The sequence below is a fragment of the Myxocyprinus asiaticus genome, chromosome 22 (genome assembly GCF_019703515.2).
Source record: "Myxocyprinus asiaticus isolate MX2 ecotype Aquarium Trade chromosome 22, UBuf_Myxa_2, whole genome shotgun sequence".
Lineage (NCBI taxonomy): Eukaryota > Metazoa > Chordata > Actinopteri > Cypriniformes > Catostomidae > Myxocyprinus > Myxocyprinus asiaticus.
In genome coordinates, this window is record NC_059365.1 from 18,775,914 (window position 1) to 18,793,893 (window position 17,980).

At 35.7% G+C, this 17,980-nt stretch overlaps 1 protein-coding gene across 2 annotated transcripts; it reads left to right on the forward strand.

Moving 5' to 3' along the window:
• The first annotated feature begins 436 nt into the window (after window positions 1–436).
• LOC127413251 (transmembrane 9 superfamily member 2-like) lies at window positions 437–17,070 on the forward strand. 2 transcript variants are annotated; one of them, XM_051650224.1, is made up of 18 exons: window positions 437–740; window positions 986–1,053; window positions 1,141–1,234; window positions 3,335–3,462; window positions 4,134–4,263; window positions 4,438–4,565; window positions 8,008–8,119; window positions 8,206–8,285; window positions 9,021–9,126; window positions 10,477–10,518; window positions 10,902–11,034; window positions 11,296–11,415; window positions 12,583–12,640; window positions 12,732–12,891; window positions 13,599–13,750; window positions 13,854–13,965; window positions 14,067–14,238; window positions 15,901–17,070. In XM_051650224.1, the coding sequence occupies exons 1-18, from the start codon at window positions 603–605 to the stop codon at window positions 15,966–15,968; spliced, it is 2,001 nt and encodes a 666-aa protein (XP_051506184.1). In that variant the 5' UTR covers window positions 437–602; the 3' UTR covers window positions 15,969–17,070. The 2 variants fall into 2 exon arrangements, with proteins under 2 accessions (XP_051506184.1, XP_051506185.1); XM_051650225.1 differs by lacking the exon at window positions 10,477–10,518 and having other exon boundaries at window positions 438–740.
• Window positions 17,071–17,980: the final 910 nt, after the last annotated feature.

The window sequence follows — 17,980 nt, forward strand, 5'->3', positions numbered from 1 at the left end:
TGTGGTCACAATAATATTTAGAGAAGAGAGAAAAAAAAATTTGAAGAGAGAAAAAAAATATTTTTGAAGAGAGAAAAAAAAATAATTTTTTAAGAGAGAAATTTGTTTTTTTTTTTGTTTTTTTAAGAGAGAAAAATTTTTTTTTTGAAAGAGAGAAAAAAAATTTAAGAGAGAAAAAAATGTAAGACAGGCTCAGGAAGGAACTGAGACACTATTTTTATTTTTTATTTTTTTCACTCTTATTTTTTTTTTTCCACCTTGCGGTTCAGAGCTTCCGTACAAATTAGAGGCACACACGTTGGTGAAATACAAATGAATATGCACCAGTGAAAGCAAGATGTTAAGAGGTTTCTTTTGACCGCTGTTTCTTATCCAGATAGTGTGTGCATCAACTGAAAGGATGTGAAGGAATTGGAGGAGTCACGAGGGGGCGGGGTTACACACGCAATGAGGAAGTAACAGCGAAACATCGTTTGAGTTTGTGGTAGCTTCCTGCACGTTGTCTGGGAGACTTTTTTATGTGTGCTGTCGCCGGTTAGTTGTATGCTTTTCTCCGACAGAGTGTATCGGAAACCTTCCATTTAGCAAACTGGGAAGAAAACATGAAGTCACCGGATCCGTGTTTTATATTCCTGTTGAGTTTACTAGTAGTCAGCTCCTGCTCTGGATTCTATCTTCCGGGTTTAGCGCCAGTCAGTTTTTGTGAAAATGTATCGGAAGGCGTTCCGGGGGAATGTCAGGTGAGGTTTTATTGCTTTATAGTTATAGTTTTATTACCTTATCCGGTCAGTTACCTCATAACTAAAACACTGAACTCTTTATGGATGGATTCTTTAGGGTTCTTTGCAAACTCATGTTTTCAAATCAATTGAGATCTTAACCAAATCTGCCCAAAAGTGTTCATTTCGTAATTACACACTTCTTTCAAATGGCTATGGTGTACGAATAATTGTCAGCTGCCTTACCTTCTCTGTCATTACTATAGACTGAGATCCAGCTGTTTGTGAACAGATTAGACTCTGTGGAATCAGTCCTCCCTTTTGAGTATGATGCGTAAGTATATTAAGTCACATTATAAGGTTCATTATATCTGCATTTCAATACAATGATCGATCAGTCATGAAGCTCCCTTTGCTTTAGGTTTGATTTCTGCAAAGATAAAAATGAAAGAAGACCTTCAGAGAACCTTGGTCAGGTGTTATTTGGAGAAAGAATAGAGACATCCCCATACAAGGTATTTGTATTTACGTCAGTGGCTTAACAGCTGGTTTATCTTGTTAACTATTCACCCATTGTGTTCAGATGTTCTTGTTTCAGGGGGATTTTGAAGATTAGGCTATACACCCTCCACATAATGAGCTGCCCACATGTCTTGTCCATCAAGTTTTACTAGATGTAAATGTGATTGACACACACATTTCCTTCCTAATTTATAATTTTTGTTACTTATTTTTGTATTATTGTCATTTTGTTGTATTGTGTTTATTTGCACGAAGTATCCAAAGTTATTAATGGACTCTTTTCACATATCCAGATTTGGAATGGAGAAGGATATAGCTGCAGGCAGAGCTCCAAAAAAGGGGTGTGAGCTCCAAACCACCAGCAAAGATATAGGAAGCCCCTAACCCTTACCCTAAACCTTACCGTGTGTTGAAGTGACTCCTTTGGAGATCTCCGGCCTGCAGCTATACCTGCTTGTTGGAATGCGGAAGTAAACGATAGCAGGGCAAACTTGTATAGCGAGGAATAGGAGACCACAGCAAATATAATTTTTACTTACCCTTTTGCTCCAACAGCAAAAGAAAAAATCCACTATTATGCTTTCACAGCTTTCCAAAAGAAGAAAACACTAGAAAGTGGTGGATTACAGTTGTTAGAAAAGAGAAAAATGCCAAACTTACCATCACTCCCTCAGCAGCTGTATTAAAAACCTCATCGCAGCTGTGGTAATTAATTTTTTAAACTGTATTACAGGGTAAGGGAGTACAAAGTATAGTGTTATAAATGTAGTGTTATACATTTTTTTTTTTAAATATAATAAAGTTAGCTAGAGGTACGCTGCTAAATAATGTGGAAATGCATCATCACAGTCTGTAAAAAGAAGGGACTAAAAACAAAATGTTTTTCATTTCGTGTTGTTCTGAACAGAAACTGTATTTTTTCATTCCTGTTTTGATGTAGAACAAAATAAAAGAATGGTTAGAAACATTCTTTTTTAAATGACAGTGCTCTGTGCTTAGGTGTGTGGTAAACCAGCTGCAGTGTTGCCAGATCTCACAAAAGAAACAAGCGACCTGGTCTGGAAAAACAAGCTCACAATAAGGGACTTGCCTCACCCAAAATAAGTGAAAATATAAGCATTAGAAATCATAGCAAGCATAGTATACAGTAGCCTATATAAAATAACATATTTTCAATAAATGCATTCTTAACATTAAATATATCAAAAATATTTTAAATATTTCAGAAATACATCTGGCCATCTAAAATCAATTAATAGCCTATATATTTTTCTCTCCTGCATACACGCACACATCGGGTGGGCACTTTTGGACCAAGTGTCATCTTATTCAAATTATTTAATTTTAATTATTTAATAATTGTTTAATTATTTTATTGTCATTTTTTGTTTTAATTACAGATCTGCTTCTCAGTCATAACCCGGCAGCATCAAATCTGCATCATACCTAACAATAATTTAATGAAGACTTGGAAACAACTGAGAAATTTACTATTTACCTCAATATTTTTCCTTGCATCTGGATTAATCATGCATGTATATGTAGTAATTATATATAGCTGTCTAAAAGGTCTTCAGTGTGTCACAGAAGGCTACATTCACAATGTGCATTAAGTCAAAGAAATGTGTGATGCAGCAGTTTCCTTCAGAATCAAAGCACATGCTTATCATGTTCAACTTAAAATAGAAGCCCCATATTTTTTGGGCAACAGGAAGTGGTGTAATTCAAAAAATATTCTGTGATAAACCGTTTGGTCTTTGGTTTCATGAAAAACATATTCAGAATGAAATTAACCAGTTATTTACCGGTTACCAACATTTAAAAATAGTTTCAGTCCAGAACAATTGAAAGGGACTTTTTCCCCGTTTTCGGTTACGTTCTGCTAAAAATTTAGTTCGTTTTCGGTTTTCGTTTTTGTTCCTTGAACCATTTTTAACCCCTGGTGAAAAGGGTCCATTATACAGCATCAGTGTGCCTGTTGAAATTAATTGTCAAGCAAGTTAGTTTACAATGTATTCCTGCTTTTTACCATGATGTAATGGATAATCATCCTTTAAAATATTTTTTTTTTTTTTTTTTTTTACTTCTCTCAGTTTTCATTTAAGGCTGACCAGGCATGTAAGAAGGTCTGCACCAAATATTATGATACTTCTGAAAAAGAGGCTAAGTTAAAGTTGGATTTTCTAAAGAGAGGAATGGAGCTGAATTACCAGCACCACTGGTAAGTCTACTAAGAGACACATAGGAGTGGTGTGTAGTAGTTATGTGAACCACAGTTGCATGGCCAGAAATAAAGGGGGGCTCTGGGCAAAAATGCCTCCAAAAATGAAAATAAATAAATATAATAATAATAATAATTCCCCCGAAATTTAAAATATGGGGCAAGAAATTACCTTGTAATAATGTCTTTAGTTTTTATTTGTTAACATTTGATATAGTTGTAGTATTCTATTATAGTCCTAGTTTTACATGTTATGGCATAAAATATGAGTTGATGTTGATTTAATTTTTAGGGTAAGTGGTAATAAATTCATAATCTTGAGAATTACTATTAACAAATTGATTAAATTGACTTATTTTACATAACCGAATGAGAAACAGTTACTGTTTTAAATAGTTAGGAAGAAAATGCCCTCATAAAGGTAAAAATGCCCCAGAAAATTAAATTCAGGAGGCAAATACTGCCCCTTAATAGAAAAGTAAATTTCGTTGTATTATTCTTCTCCTTCAGAGATTAGCACAAACTAGCTGGAACACACAAAAACTATTAACAAAGATATTAACAAAGTGATTTGTGACTGTAGGGTTTGCTATGTAATCCATTTCTTTTGTTTGTTTAAATGTTGCAGGTAGCAGATCAGTAACTTTGGTTTATTCTCTTTTGTTTTCCAGGATTGTGGACAACATGCCTGTAACATGGTGTTATATTGTGGAGAGCGATCAGAAAATCTGCAATCCCGGATTTCCAATTGGATGCCTTGTTAACCAAGAGGGTAAACCAAAGGATGCCTGTGTTATCAATGTGAGAGGGCTCGTTTAATCACTTACTTAACAGTGTGGAAATATTTTGTTGGATAAAGAGGGTTTTAAAAAGATATATATTAGTAACAAAAACATTTCATACTGAGGGTAGATGGAGCCTTTTTATGCTGACCAGCTTATTTATTGACAATTAATTTGTCATCTGCATTTTCAGGCCGAGTTCAACAAGAAGAACACTTATTATCTTTTCAACCATGTGGACATCACCATAACTTACCACAGTGGGGATGAACAGGCTGGGATTGGTGCTCGACTTGTGACAGCTACTCTGGAACCAAAGAGGTCTGAATGTGCATCTGTAAATATCGTACCTTTGGCCTCTGAAAACTGGAACTAATGTCATATTTTAAAGACCCCATGAAATGGCTTGAAGAGCACAGTTATCCTTCATGTGTTGTCCCTTTTTTTGTTTATGTCACAGCCATGAACCATGATTTGCTACTTACTATGCTAGCCAAAAGCAGATGGAATTGTATTCTCATTCCAGAGAGCATTTGATTAGACAAAAATCTGGACACACCATGAGTGCAGGATGAGTCATCAACATTTCTTTGTCAGTTTTCTCAAAAGAGAAAAACAAAATTTTAGTGCTGTCGGTCGATATTTTTTATTTTTTAAAATCGTGATTAATTGCATAATTATTTGTAGTTAATCGCGATTAATCATAGATTTTGAAAGTGATCAAATTTGACACTATATATATATATATATATATATATATATATACACTTATTTTCTTGTCAAAATGCATTTATTTCCATCTTAGGAAAGAAAACAAAACAATATGTAACAATATATTGCTTTATTGACATTTTCCAAACAAAGCCTTCCACAACAAATGCACTAAATTCAAGTTATTAAACATTTCCCAAAGTCAAAGTGGGAGTTTGACTAATTGAAAGAATTAGTCTTCACTTGCATATTCATTGCATTGTGCATTAAATCTCTTAAACTCTCATCCTCCACAATATTAATCTGCCGGCAGACTGTGGCTTTGTTTTGTTACAGCAATCGTGAAGCTGCATTCATGATTCGTGTCAGAGCGTCAACGGCAGCATCAAGCTTTGAACTCACCATGAAAAGAAAAACATGTCTCGTTTTGGTGATTGTTAAAACTTGACTTGCTTCTGTGGTAATTAAAAGTCCCATCTGGTCTTGTTTTGTACATCATACAGCGCTAAGAGCTCCTTTCTCCATCATTTTATTACTTACAGGGAAGTGCAGTCAGAGATTTGTAAAATTTTTTCTAGAAAACCTCCGTGGCTCTATCATAGGAGAGTATTATGACAGTACCGCCCATAGAATGTCAATGGGAACGCCATATTATGCTGTTTTATGCTAAGCTTGTAGGCTCATCTTGGTTGAAGGGCTCTGGCGCTGTGCCTGTTTGTGAAGTGTGCGTCAGTGTAATGACTCCGCGTGGACACATTACAAAGGTTCCTCCCTTCACACAAGTGTTTATGCCGTATGTAAATGCGTTAAACGCTATTAAGAAAAATGTATGCGTTAACACATGCGATTAATTAAAGTTTAACGCGTTAATTCTGACAGCTCTACTAAATTTTGCGTTTAGTTTTTGCCAACTTCTAGTTTTGTGTCCCCTTGCAATAGTTTGCATTATCTTGCAATAAATGTACCAAGGTTTTACTATAGTAACCATATTTTAATCTTGCTATTCATAGTAAAACCACAATAATAATACATGAAAATGAAAACTAAGGAATGAAAAATCATTATTTTGTTGTTATTATAGTTTTACTACAATTACCATGTAATTTGTAGTAAAACTGAAGTAACCACAAAAATGACCATGGTTAATCTTAAAACCTTAGTTACGATATGGATACAATACACTGTTAAAACCATGGTTTTGCCAAAAAACATGGTTACTTAACATACTTTTCATAGTTACTACAATATTACTATAGTAAAACCAAGATTTCTGCCCAAAACTATGGTACTTCAGTCTACAATATGACTATAGTAAAACCATAGTTAAACTATGGCAGTGGTTCTCAATTGTTTTGGTTCATGTCCCCCCCCCAAATAATCTCAGTGAAAATGAGATATAAAAATCAAATAATGTTTCTTGTTTTATTGACAAAAAAAAAAAAGCTTTTAAAAGATTTAACTACATTTACATTCATCTTCATGTCACGAAAAAAGTTAAAAAAAAATACAATCAAAACTGAACGATAAGTTACAATCTTTACTAAAAAAACATCTAAATGAAAGAACTTTTGTCACTAGGTGTTCGTTTGTGAACACTTTATTTAATATAAAATATTTTTTAATATAAAAAACAAAATCCTCCATTCATCCGCATTTAACTATCAGAAAGTTTTATATCTCATTAAAGACATTTTTACACTAGAAAAGTTATTTTTAATAAAAACGAATAATTGCAAGGATTCTTACTGTAAATGGAAATAAGCCTCAGCAATCTCTATAAAAGTATTTTTAAAGTCATCATTCAGTAAAATTAAACAACTGTGATTGGCCCATCCTGCCCAGCGCTGAAAAAAGTAACAAGTATCACGTGACAGCACTGTCTACGACTATGCGCTGCTTTGGTAGCAGCCACACAGGACTTCTGGACAATAATTTACAACTTAAATGATACTGACAAACTTCAATAACCATTGAAATAAAAACTGGCCTCTTTCTCCCATTATTAACTCACCCTCATCATTCAAAACCAGTATTATTTTTTAATTCGTGAAACACAAGATTGAGGGATGAGAGGATCGTGATTGTGGCTGTCAAAGCTCCAAAAACATATATAATAGCACCTTAAAAGTCATCCATAACACTCGTGCCTTAGATTTATATTCTTCTGAAGTCATATAATAGTGTGTTGTGTGAGGAACAGACCAAAATGTAAGTGTTAAACTCTTCACCCATTAGAAAGTCGCATGGACATGAGAACAGCTTGTTTACATAAGCACTGCGAGCGCACCTGACACCTTGAACGAGAGCAGTCGAGAGCTGCGCGCGCAAGACGCATTGCGCTGCAAGGCGAAAGTTTAAATAAGGCAAGAGAAAAAAGAAAAGGAAAAGAAATTGCGCACATTGGTTCTTGTGCATTGTCAGTATTTTTGTTGAATGTGTGAAAGTGAACGAGATTTAGGGATGGATCAGTCTTCTGCGCCCCCCCCCCCCCTTCTTACAATACCTTCGTGCCCCCCTACGGGCACGCCCCACACTTTGAGAATCACTGAACTATTGTATTTGTATAGTAAAACCATAATAACCTCAAAATTATTATTTTTATTACCAGAGTTTTTGTTTTCCTGTATTATCACTATGGTTTCACTATGAATATCGTGGTTAAAATATGGTTATTGTAGTACAACCATGGTAAATGTATTGCGAGGGAAAGCAACCTATTGCGAGAGCAATAGAGGAAGAAATTCCCGCTCTGTCCTCTAAGGGACTCAGAGCTAAGAGACATTGACTAAAAGCCACAAAACTTTAATAATGATTTCATGGGGTCTTTGTCTTTCTCAAATTGCGATGGCCCTATGTTGCTGGTTTAAGCACAAATGCTTTCTTGTTCAGCCAAAATACAATGTCAGGCTTAGAGTCATCTGTATGCATCTGTATCTGTATGTAAATGTTTGTTATATGCATATGAAATGTCACAATTAAAGTTGTCTCAACTACAATATAATAGTAGCTCTTTGTTAAATAAGAGGAAGAAAATTTTCTATTTGGTTCACAGTGTCAAACACAGTGATGAGGAAAATCAATCTTGCGAAGGCCCTCCCATGGAGATACCAGCAGAATTCAGCAGTAATCTCAAAGTGACCTACTCTTATTCAATTAAATTCAAGGTAAGTCTGCTCCATATTTGGAGATGGTTGGAAAGAAATTGGGTGTAAGAGATTTTAAAAGTTTCTTCTTTTTTTTTTTTTTTTAGCCAAATGATGACATTAAGTGGGCTTCTCGGTGGGATTACATTTTGGTTTCCATGCCACACACCAACATCCAGTGGTTCAGGTAAGCATAAAGAGCCTAATTGGCTTAAAATATCTCCCAGTCGAGAAAAAGGCAGTGTGTGTGTATATATATATATATATATATATATATATATATATATATATATATATATACAGTACATTTACATTTATGCATTTGGCAGACGCTTTTATCCAAAGCAACTTACAGTGCCCTGATTACAGGGACAATCCCCCTGGAGCAACTTGGAATTAAGTGCCTTGCTCAAGGACACAATGGTGGTGGCTGTGGGGATTGAACCAACAACCTTCCACTTACCAGTTCATTGCTTTAGTCCACTACACCACCACCACTCTTTTACAGTACTGTGCAAAAGCTTTAGGCAAAAAAGTTTTCATGTATCACTTAATGTCATACAAAGTCCAGCAAACATAAAAAAGCTAAATCAATATTTGGTGTGTCCACCTTTGCCTTTAAAACAGCACCAATTCTCCTAGGTACACATGGACACAGTTTTTCTTGGTTGTTGACAGATAGGATGTACCAAGATTCTTGGAGAATTCACTACAGTTCTTCAATCTATTTAGGCTGTCTCAATTGCTTCTGTCTCTTCATGTAATCCCTGACTGACTCTATGTTCAGTGGGGGGCTTTGTGGGGGCAATGCCATCTCTTGCAGAGCGCCCTGTTCTTCTATTCTCCATACGAGTTAATGGCATATATTCTATTTTGGAAAATATGTGCAAATATCTTTATTTATTTATTTTTTTTTTTTCAGCATCATGAACTCATTGGTTATTGTGCTCTTCCTGTCTGGCATGGTGGCAATGATTATGCTTAGAACACTGCACAAGGACATTGTCAGGTACAACCAGATGGACCAGGTACATTTAATTTTCTCTGTTTGCATTCCTTTTATCTAGATAGAACAAGAGATTAATAAAGTCACCACATTCTCTTGTGTCAATAGAACTGACACTCCCACATAGGCACAGTTAAAGCAAACTTCCTGTTTTTCCAGTTCCAGATATTGTGTTTGTTTAAAGGGATAGTTCACCCAAAAGTTCACCCTCATGACATCCCAGATGTGTATGACTTTCTTGCTTCTGCAGAACACAAACAAAGATTTTTATAAGAATATCTCTGCTCTGTTGGTCCATACAATGCAAGTGAATGGTGATCAGTCTTTTGAAGCTCCAAAAAGGAGATAAAGTCAACATAAACATAATCCATCAGACTCCAGTGGTTTAATCAATGTCTTCTGAAGTGATTCAGTTGGTTTTGGGTGAGACCAGACCAAAATGTAACCCAATTTTCATTGTACATCTTGTCATTGCAGTCTCTGGGCTTGATCATGATTTTAAGATCGATTACACTTCCTAGTGCTTGATGCAAGGGCAGAGCGCTAGATGGCGCTAGGAAGTGTAATCGAGCTTAAAATCATGATTAAGCCCAGAGACTGCAATGACAAGACGTACAGTGAAAATTGAGTTACATTTTGGTCTGGTCTCACACAAAACCAACTGAATCGCTTCAGAAAACATGGATTAAAACACTGGAGTTTGATGAATTATGTTTATGTTTATCTCCTTTTTGGAGCTTCAAAGGTCTGAACACTATTCACTTGCATTGTGTGGACCTACAGAGCTGAGATATTCTTATAAAAATCATTGTTCGTGTTCAGCAGAAGAAAGAAAGTCATACACATCTTAGATGGCATGAGGGTGAGGAAATGATGAGAGAATTTTCATTTTTGGGTGAACTATCCCTTTAAGTCATAATTATACCACCACCCTCATGTGTCATGTAGTTGTTCAATATTTCTGTGCTTCATGTTTTGGTCTGGCCAGTTTGAATGAATTGGTTTCCCAAAAATAGAAATAAACTGACATCGTCATCTTAGTTTAAAAGTTAAGTGTGTAATTTCTGTGCCTTTAATAAAACAGAATTGTACAAGTAATGACTGTTTTCAGTCATTATTCAATCATGACACTGTGTTGGGCTGGTCGGGATACTCAAAAAAACAGAACAATGTTTTGATAGTGCCTCAGTGTTTATACTTTTAACAGAATTCAGCCTACAAATGGCTTACTTATAGTTGTCTCTGCGTATTAAGCTGGGATTGGAGAAAGTATTTCAACGTCGGAAAATTACACAGTTCAGCTTTAAATGTGTTATCAGTTTTCTCATTCTAATACCTCCAGTCACTGAAGCTTCTGTTGTGACATTCACAGGCAGACTGGGTTAAGATCCCTCCAGCTGCAAACAGTACTTATGTAAGCTTACATGCTTATGTTGTTGCTGGTAATTATGATTTGGTGATTGTTTGGCTTCTGTGAACTTTCACTGTATAACATATTGTAATCTTACCTTACCATGCTCTCCAATCAAGGTGTAAATGAAAGAAGCTGTTCTGCAGTGAATAGATAATGTCACTGAGGGAACTGGATATGTGACATTCACCATCTTCTGTTTTTTTTTTTTTTAAGTGAAAAAAATAAACACTTGGCCTTTAGATCACTGTGTTTGGCAACTGTCCATAGTAGTTTACTTGCAATAACCTCACATGATCAACAACAATGTCCAATGGAACAACAATTGAACAAAGTCATATTGAGGTTGTGATTGAGTCTACAGTATGTTGTTATATCACCTGTAGGAAGATGCCCAGGAGGAGTCCGGGTGGAAGCAGGTACATGGAGACGTTTTCAGGCCACCCAAGATGGGCATGCTCCTGTCTGTCTTCCTCGGACAGGGCACTCAGATTTTCACCATGACCTTCATCACCCTTTGTAAGTGCTATCTGGAATAGAATGACAGTAAAATAAATCGCTACATCTCATGCACTATACTCAAAGTTTTTTTAAGCCATTCGCTCACTTTTTATGATGAACTGAGCAGATATTTTGGGACATTTCCTCACCTTCCCAATTCTTTATTAATGTAGTTTTTAGGCTTGGTCATTTTTCAACACATTACTGTTATAATTGTGAATAGCTTGAAATAAATGAATCGTCTGTCTACAAAAATGATGATCCTACTTTTCTCTCTAGTGCTGGCCTGTCTGGGCTTCCTCTCTCCAGCCAACAGAGGAGCTCTCATGACCTGTGCAGTAGTACTGTGGGTTCTGTTGGGCACACCTGCTGGCTATGTCTCAGCCAGACTCTATAAGAGTACGGATGTTTTTCTTCTGTAAAATCTTGTAATCTTATCGGGTCTGACATTATCAAATACAGTGGCCCCAAAAAGTATTTGGACACTTTTTGTAAAGAAATATTTAACTACCTGGTCCCAAAATGATTTTTAGTAGATGCTCACACAGGTGTCCTAGCAGAGTAACCAGAATTCATCACATTAACTATAGACATTTTCTCTAACGTTTGACAACCAGAAAGTGTCCAAATACTTTTATGCAGTATCTATGGTTTTATAATTTAAAACCTTACAAACATAGGTTTTTGTGAACATAAAGGTATATTCTGGGTTCAATACAAGTTAAGCTCAGTTGACAGCATTAGTGGCACAGTTCTGATTACCACAAAAATTAATTTAGACTCGTACCTCATTTTAAAAAAAAAAAGAGCAAAAATCTAGGTTCTTGTGAGGCACTTACAATGGAAGTAAATGGGGCCAATCAGTACAAATTTAAATACTCATTGTTTCAAAAGCATAGCCACAAGGCGCAAACAATATGCATGTTAAAATTATTTCTGTGTAATATCCAGTTGTACAACTTTGTTGCCATTACGACGTAACACCTTAAACACTTAAACCCTAAAACAACATTAAAAAACGATGATTCAACCAACTTTACAGCTCAAATAACACATGAGTTTTAATATTATAAAATTATAAACTTCACATTTCTGTTTCAACTCTCCAAAAAATTCACTTCCATTGTAAGTGCCTCACTGTAACCTTGATTTTTGCTTTGGTTTTTAAAGAAAAGGAGGGACGAGTCGAAATAATTATGCCACAAATGCTGTCGACTGAGCTTAACTTGAATTGAACCTGAAATATTCCTTTAAAAAATATTTTTTAGCTTGAAAGGGCGCTTGTTTGAGATTGCTTTTTTTTTTTAAATAAATGCCACTCCGTTTGATATTTTATGATCTAATTCAATAACATTCATACATTTTTTTACTTGTGACCTAAGTGTCTGAGTACTTTTTGGGGGCCTTTGTATATTTTCTTCTCAAAATAAATGATGATATCTATAATAAAAGAAAAGGAACAGGCATCATAATACTTGTTTGTTCAGTATTTGGTTAAATATAATTTTTTGTGAACTTTACTAAATGCTTCTATATCTGACCAGCTCATTTCTTCTGTGCCATCAGCTTTTGGTGGTGAAAACTGGAAAACCAATGTTCTTCTCACAGCCTTTTTGTGTCCTGGGTATGTTTATTACTCCATTCATCATCATACGAAAATGATAAAATTAGTTGTACACAGATTCACAAGCAAAATTAAATTGTTGTTCTTGCAGGATTGTATTTGTGGACTTCTTCCTGATGAATCTGATCCTATGGGTAGAGGGCTCGTCTGCTGCTGTTCCCTTTGGTACACTCGTGGCCATCCTGGCACTGTGGTTTGGCATCTCTGTACCTCTCACTCTTGTGGGTGCATACTTTGGCTTCAAGAAAACAGTGAGTATGTCTCCTTGTGCAGAGCTGTAGCTGTTTATGAGTTCTTCAACAGCTCCAAAGTATCACTGGGTGTTCTGGTAATCAGACAAGTGACATTTAATTATAGGATTACAGATTTTGATACTTAAAGGGATAGTTCTCCCTAAAATGAAACTTCTGTCATCGTTCACATGCCCTTGTGTTGTCCAAACCCATATTACTTTATTTACTTTACCCCATAGAAGACAAAAGGAGAAGTTTAGCAGAATGTCTGAGCTGCTCTCTTTTGAACAATGACAATGCATGGCTGTCAATTCCAAGCCATATGATTGCTTTGTGTGAAGAAAATGAAGATCTACTAAAGTCGTTATACATTGAAAATCTTGCTTAACAGGCATGGTCACTATTCACTTTCATTGTTTTGAAAAGAGCAACTAGGGCATTGTGCTAAAAATAACTCTTGTGTGGGTGAACTGTTCTTTTAAGGATGTCTAGCAGGTCTTAACTAGAAGGATCAAGAGATCTTAATATATAGATTCGAAACCTAAACTCCAGAATGACCATGTTTGTCTATTTTTGACTATGCATTTCAACATATTTCAGAATATTTCCTTGTACCAGTATCAGCTGCTTTTGCTTTTCCCATCTGTGTGTGCTTTTCCTTTGGCACAGTGTGATGCATGGTATCATAATTACCTTGGGTGTTTTATATTTTTCTATTTTAACAGGGCATTGAGCCACCAGTGCGAACAAACCAGATCCCACGCCAAATTCCTCAGCAGTCCTTTTTCACCAAACCTGTGCCAGGCATCTTCATGGGCGGCATCCTGCCCTTTGGCTGCATCTTCATCCAGCTCTTCTTCATCCTCAACAGCATTTGGTATAGTCAGCCAGCTTTTATGTCTCTTGACAGATCAGTATCTGAAAATAGTAAAAAATTTTCTAGCCATCTGATATTTTTGCATTAAAATGTTTCTCTGCAGGTCTCATCAGATGTATTACATGTTTGGCTTCCTTTTCCTGGTCTTCATCATCCTGGTCATTACCTGCTCCGAGGCCACTGTTTTGCTCTGCTATTTCCATTTATGTGCAGAGGTGAGAGGGAAAACTCATGAGTATGAAAATATCTTTCAAACAACACAGATTTGTCATTTATTGAGAATATGAATTGTTTAAAGCTTAGTCTTATTTTACAGGATTATCACTGGTGGTGGCGATCGTTCCTGACCAGTGGTTTTACGGCCGCGTATCTGTTTGTCTACGCAGTGCATTACTTCTTTTCAAAACTACAACTTGTTGGTGCTGCAAGCACCATACTCTACTTTGGCTACACCATGATCATGGTGCTCATTTTCTTTATTTTTACAGGTATGGTGTCTGTCTGCCACAATCTTTTTGCCTTTAGCCTCGAAAAGCATCAGTTGATATACACTTTATTAAATGTTGTTAATTTGTTCCCATCTCCTACTTGTGCAGAAAAGTTGGTTACATTTTAATCTTTTTAACATTGATAAATATAGTGATATTGTTTCTCCAAACATCCTCAGTCATTTCAATATAACACTGTCAACCAGTTAAGAGCAAATTACTTAAGTACACACAGTTTGTCCACACAGATGATTATCATGTTTACTCTACTGGTGAATATGGGAAAGTACTGTCATCAACGGTTTGATGTACAATTCAAAAGCTTTAGGATTTGTATCCTGTTCCTGAAAGACAAAACTATGTATGCTTAATGTGTCATGTAAAATGTTTGCCCTTCTCTATGGCCTTTTTTTCTCTGGAACTACAACCTTTTCATGACATCAATGTTCATAGATAATTTTCAGTGTTGGCGTAATTACTGCGTATACCTTTTGTAGGGCAGAGTGGTTTTAATGCTGGTGCTTTTGTTTGGCAAGTGACCAGTTTTAGTCTGTTTTTTCCTGCCCTACAATGGCATACTGTGTTCTGGCTGAGGGTAATTGGGACACTTATAAATATTCCTGCTCATCCATCAGTGTTGTTGTTGAAAGACAGCGGCGCTCCCTCTTGCCTTAATCAAATCTCTCTTGCTTCCCCTCATTGATATGCAGAGGAGGAGGTGGCAAAAGCTGGGCAGCTGTCTGCCAGCCGTGGCTTAAGCACCTATGGTATTATGATGTAAAATATCCCAAAAACCTCTACTGTTTAATTGATTTGTAATTCTTAGCCACTAATCCAAGCTCCTTGTTGACAGTACTGGTCTATCACAGTGCTGACATTTCATAGGTCTACACATAAAGAGTATTCAAAACTTGTACTGAACCATTACAACAATACTCCAGTTTATCCAGTGTAATTGCAGCAACTCTCAAGGCTTTGCTTTGAAGAATGGCAAACCACGGCCATCCGTTTTTAGAGTGGATATTAGCCACAATCTATTTGTTGCCATGGAATCTACTAGGTGTTTTAGGGTCTCTGGCTACAGCTGTTATAGCAACTTCTATGCACAGGTGCTTGATGGGTGAAAATTTGAGGCAACAGAAACCAGAGGCAAACCAGATTGCCATTAAACAGACCATCTCTATACCACATAATAAAATAATGGTTACACTATCCCATGCAATGGCTTGTTTCACCCCAACCTAGCGAAAGAATATGTGTGGAAAGTGGGATGACTGAGAATCATCTGTACATCTGAAAATAGATCCAAAGCTAAAGATTTAAATCAGACCTATTGTTGATTGGCTCCTCTCACACAGAGCTTTGTCTTTATCTGTCACTGCCGCCCCAGTGATGATAGATTTAATCCTGTGCTCCATTATACTGTGCTCATTTTGCCTCTGTCAGATAATTCGCTACATTGAAACGGCTTCATTCATAGATGGTTATCTTGCATAATCGCACTAAAATGTGATTTTTAATAGAGGTTCTGTCTCATAATTCGAGTTTTATTGTAATGTAGATTACGTTCATGGCACGATTTTAGATCAGAAGATCAGATTCTGTCTATTATTTGAAGTTCAAAGACTTATCTAACATTACTGGCTTTCTTCTTTCATCCAGGTACTATAGGCTTCTTCGCCTGCTTTTGGTTTGTAAATAAAATCTACAGTGTGCTGAAAGTGGACTAAGGGAAGGAAATTTGGAGAACATATCATCTTTATACAGATCAGCTTTTCAGTGGGTGGAAATCTGAAGAGACATTGAAATGAAGGAAAACATTTCTAAGGAATCAGAAAACACCTCTCTTTCTTTACTGGTGGTGTGTGGCTAAACTGTCTGTCATTCACTTGGTGTTATAGGGATAGTTCATCCAAAAATGAACATTTTGTCATCATTTACTCACTCTTCATGTTGTTCCAAACCTGTATGAGTAAAGGATGACAGAATTTCCATGTTAGGTGAACAGTCCCTTTAATTTGCACACTTTCCTGCGGTAGGTCTGTGTTTGAATGCCAAAGACTTTTTACTGTGCTTTACTTGTCTCAGTTTGCCTAGGACTTCATTCTAGCTTCTAAACACACAGTGCTTTGAGCAGATGCCCATATCATTATATAAAAGTCTTATGCTTTTATATTGAAATGCAAATGTACTGTATGTTTTACTTCTCTGTTATGACGTACAGTTATTTGAATATTTAATAAAATTATTCCTGTCCATTGTGTTTATATATATATATATATATATATATATATATATATATATATATATATATATATATATATATATAATCATCTGTATGTATAATTTGCTCTGAAAGATCAATCACAGGACACTTTATTAGGCATGTGAAATCATATCACAGTAGCCTTTATGATGTCATCTATTTGTGGATATAAATAATGATTGTTAGTTTGTCGTCATTGTCAAAATTATTTTGTTCCATTTGTTTTTATGGTTTTATCACTGACAATTTCTTTTAATGGAATGCAGGAAACAGAAGAATGGTTAAGAAGCACATATTTTGCTATTGGGCACTTTTATACAAGTTATAATGTCTTAATAATGGGAGATATTAGTTATTTTATACTTTATAAATTATTTAAATGTGTAGTTCAGAAACAGCTAGATCATTCCATAAAAAACCTATACATGCTTGCACATCTCCCCCCAATATCTTTAATTTAAAATCCCACAGAATGTACTGCTTTATCAAGTCTTGTGAGGTATACATCAACATTCTTTACCATGTTAAAATGAAAGAAAAATAAAAGTACATCGTTACAAAAATTACTACCTCTAAACCTTTTTTTTTTTTTTTTTTTTTTTTAAACAGTCTGGTGTTACAGTTGAAGTAAACTTGATTTCATGTTTCAGCTGACTCTGGTTAAATCTGTTGAGTGCTGCAGACATCATTGGAAATGGTTAGAAAATTGTAAATGCCTGTGATGTATTGCAGCACTTACTGGTTACAAAGGAATATCTGGCTGTTGCAGAAGAAATGGCATGTTTGACACTTGAATGCTAACAGTTTAAATCTTAGTTTACTTCTAAACATTCCAGCCAGAAATAATTAAATTGAGCACTAGATTTTCTATTTTGTATGGATAAAACTAAGTGCACAAGAGAGGTTAAAGGGATAGTTCACCCAAAAATGAAATTCTGTCATTTACTCATAACCCTCATGTTGTTCCAAACCCATATGACTTTCTTTCTTCCATGGAACACAAAAGGAAAAATAAGACATGAAAGAATGATGCAATGAAAGTGATTTCATACAGTCATACAGGTTTGGTACAACATGAGGCTGAGCAAATGCTGACCATTTTAATTTTTCTGTGAACTATCCCTATAATATAAAGTGCTTCAACAGATATGAAGCCATCTTTTTTAATCCTATGCTGTTTAAGTGGTTACATGATATATACCCTGGCAGTGTCAGGGTATTCAATATCATACGCTGCAGAGAGAGGATGTACATTTTATTGAGAAAAGCCCTCTTAAATAAAGCCGACCATTCTCACTGGTCAAGAGGTAAGAGAGTGGGTAACATAATAATAAAACACCCTGAGATCCTTGGCTCACTGAATGCTCTTGGATGAATCTCACAAAAACATATCCAGGTCACATTTCACCCCAAAATCAAAAGACAAATGAAATAAAGAAAGAGAAGCATGTATGAAGCAAGTTATGATTGATGTTA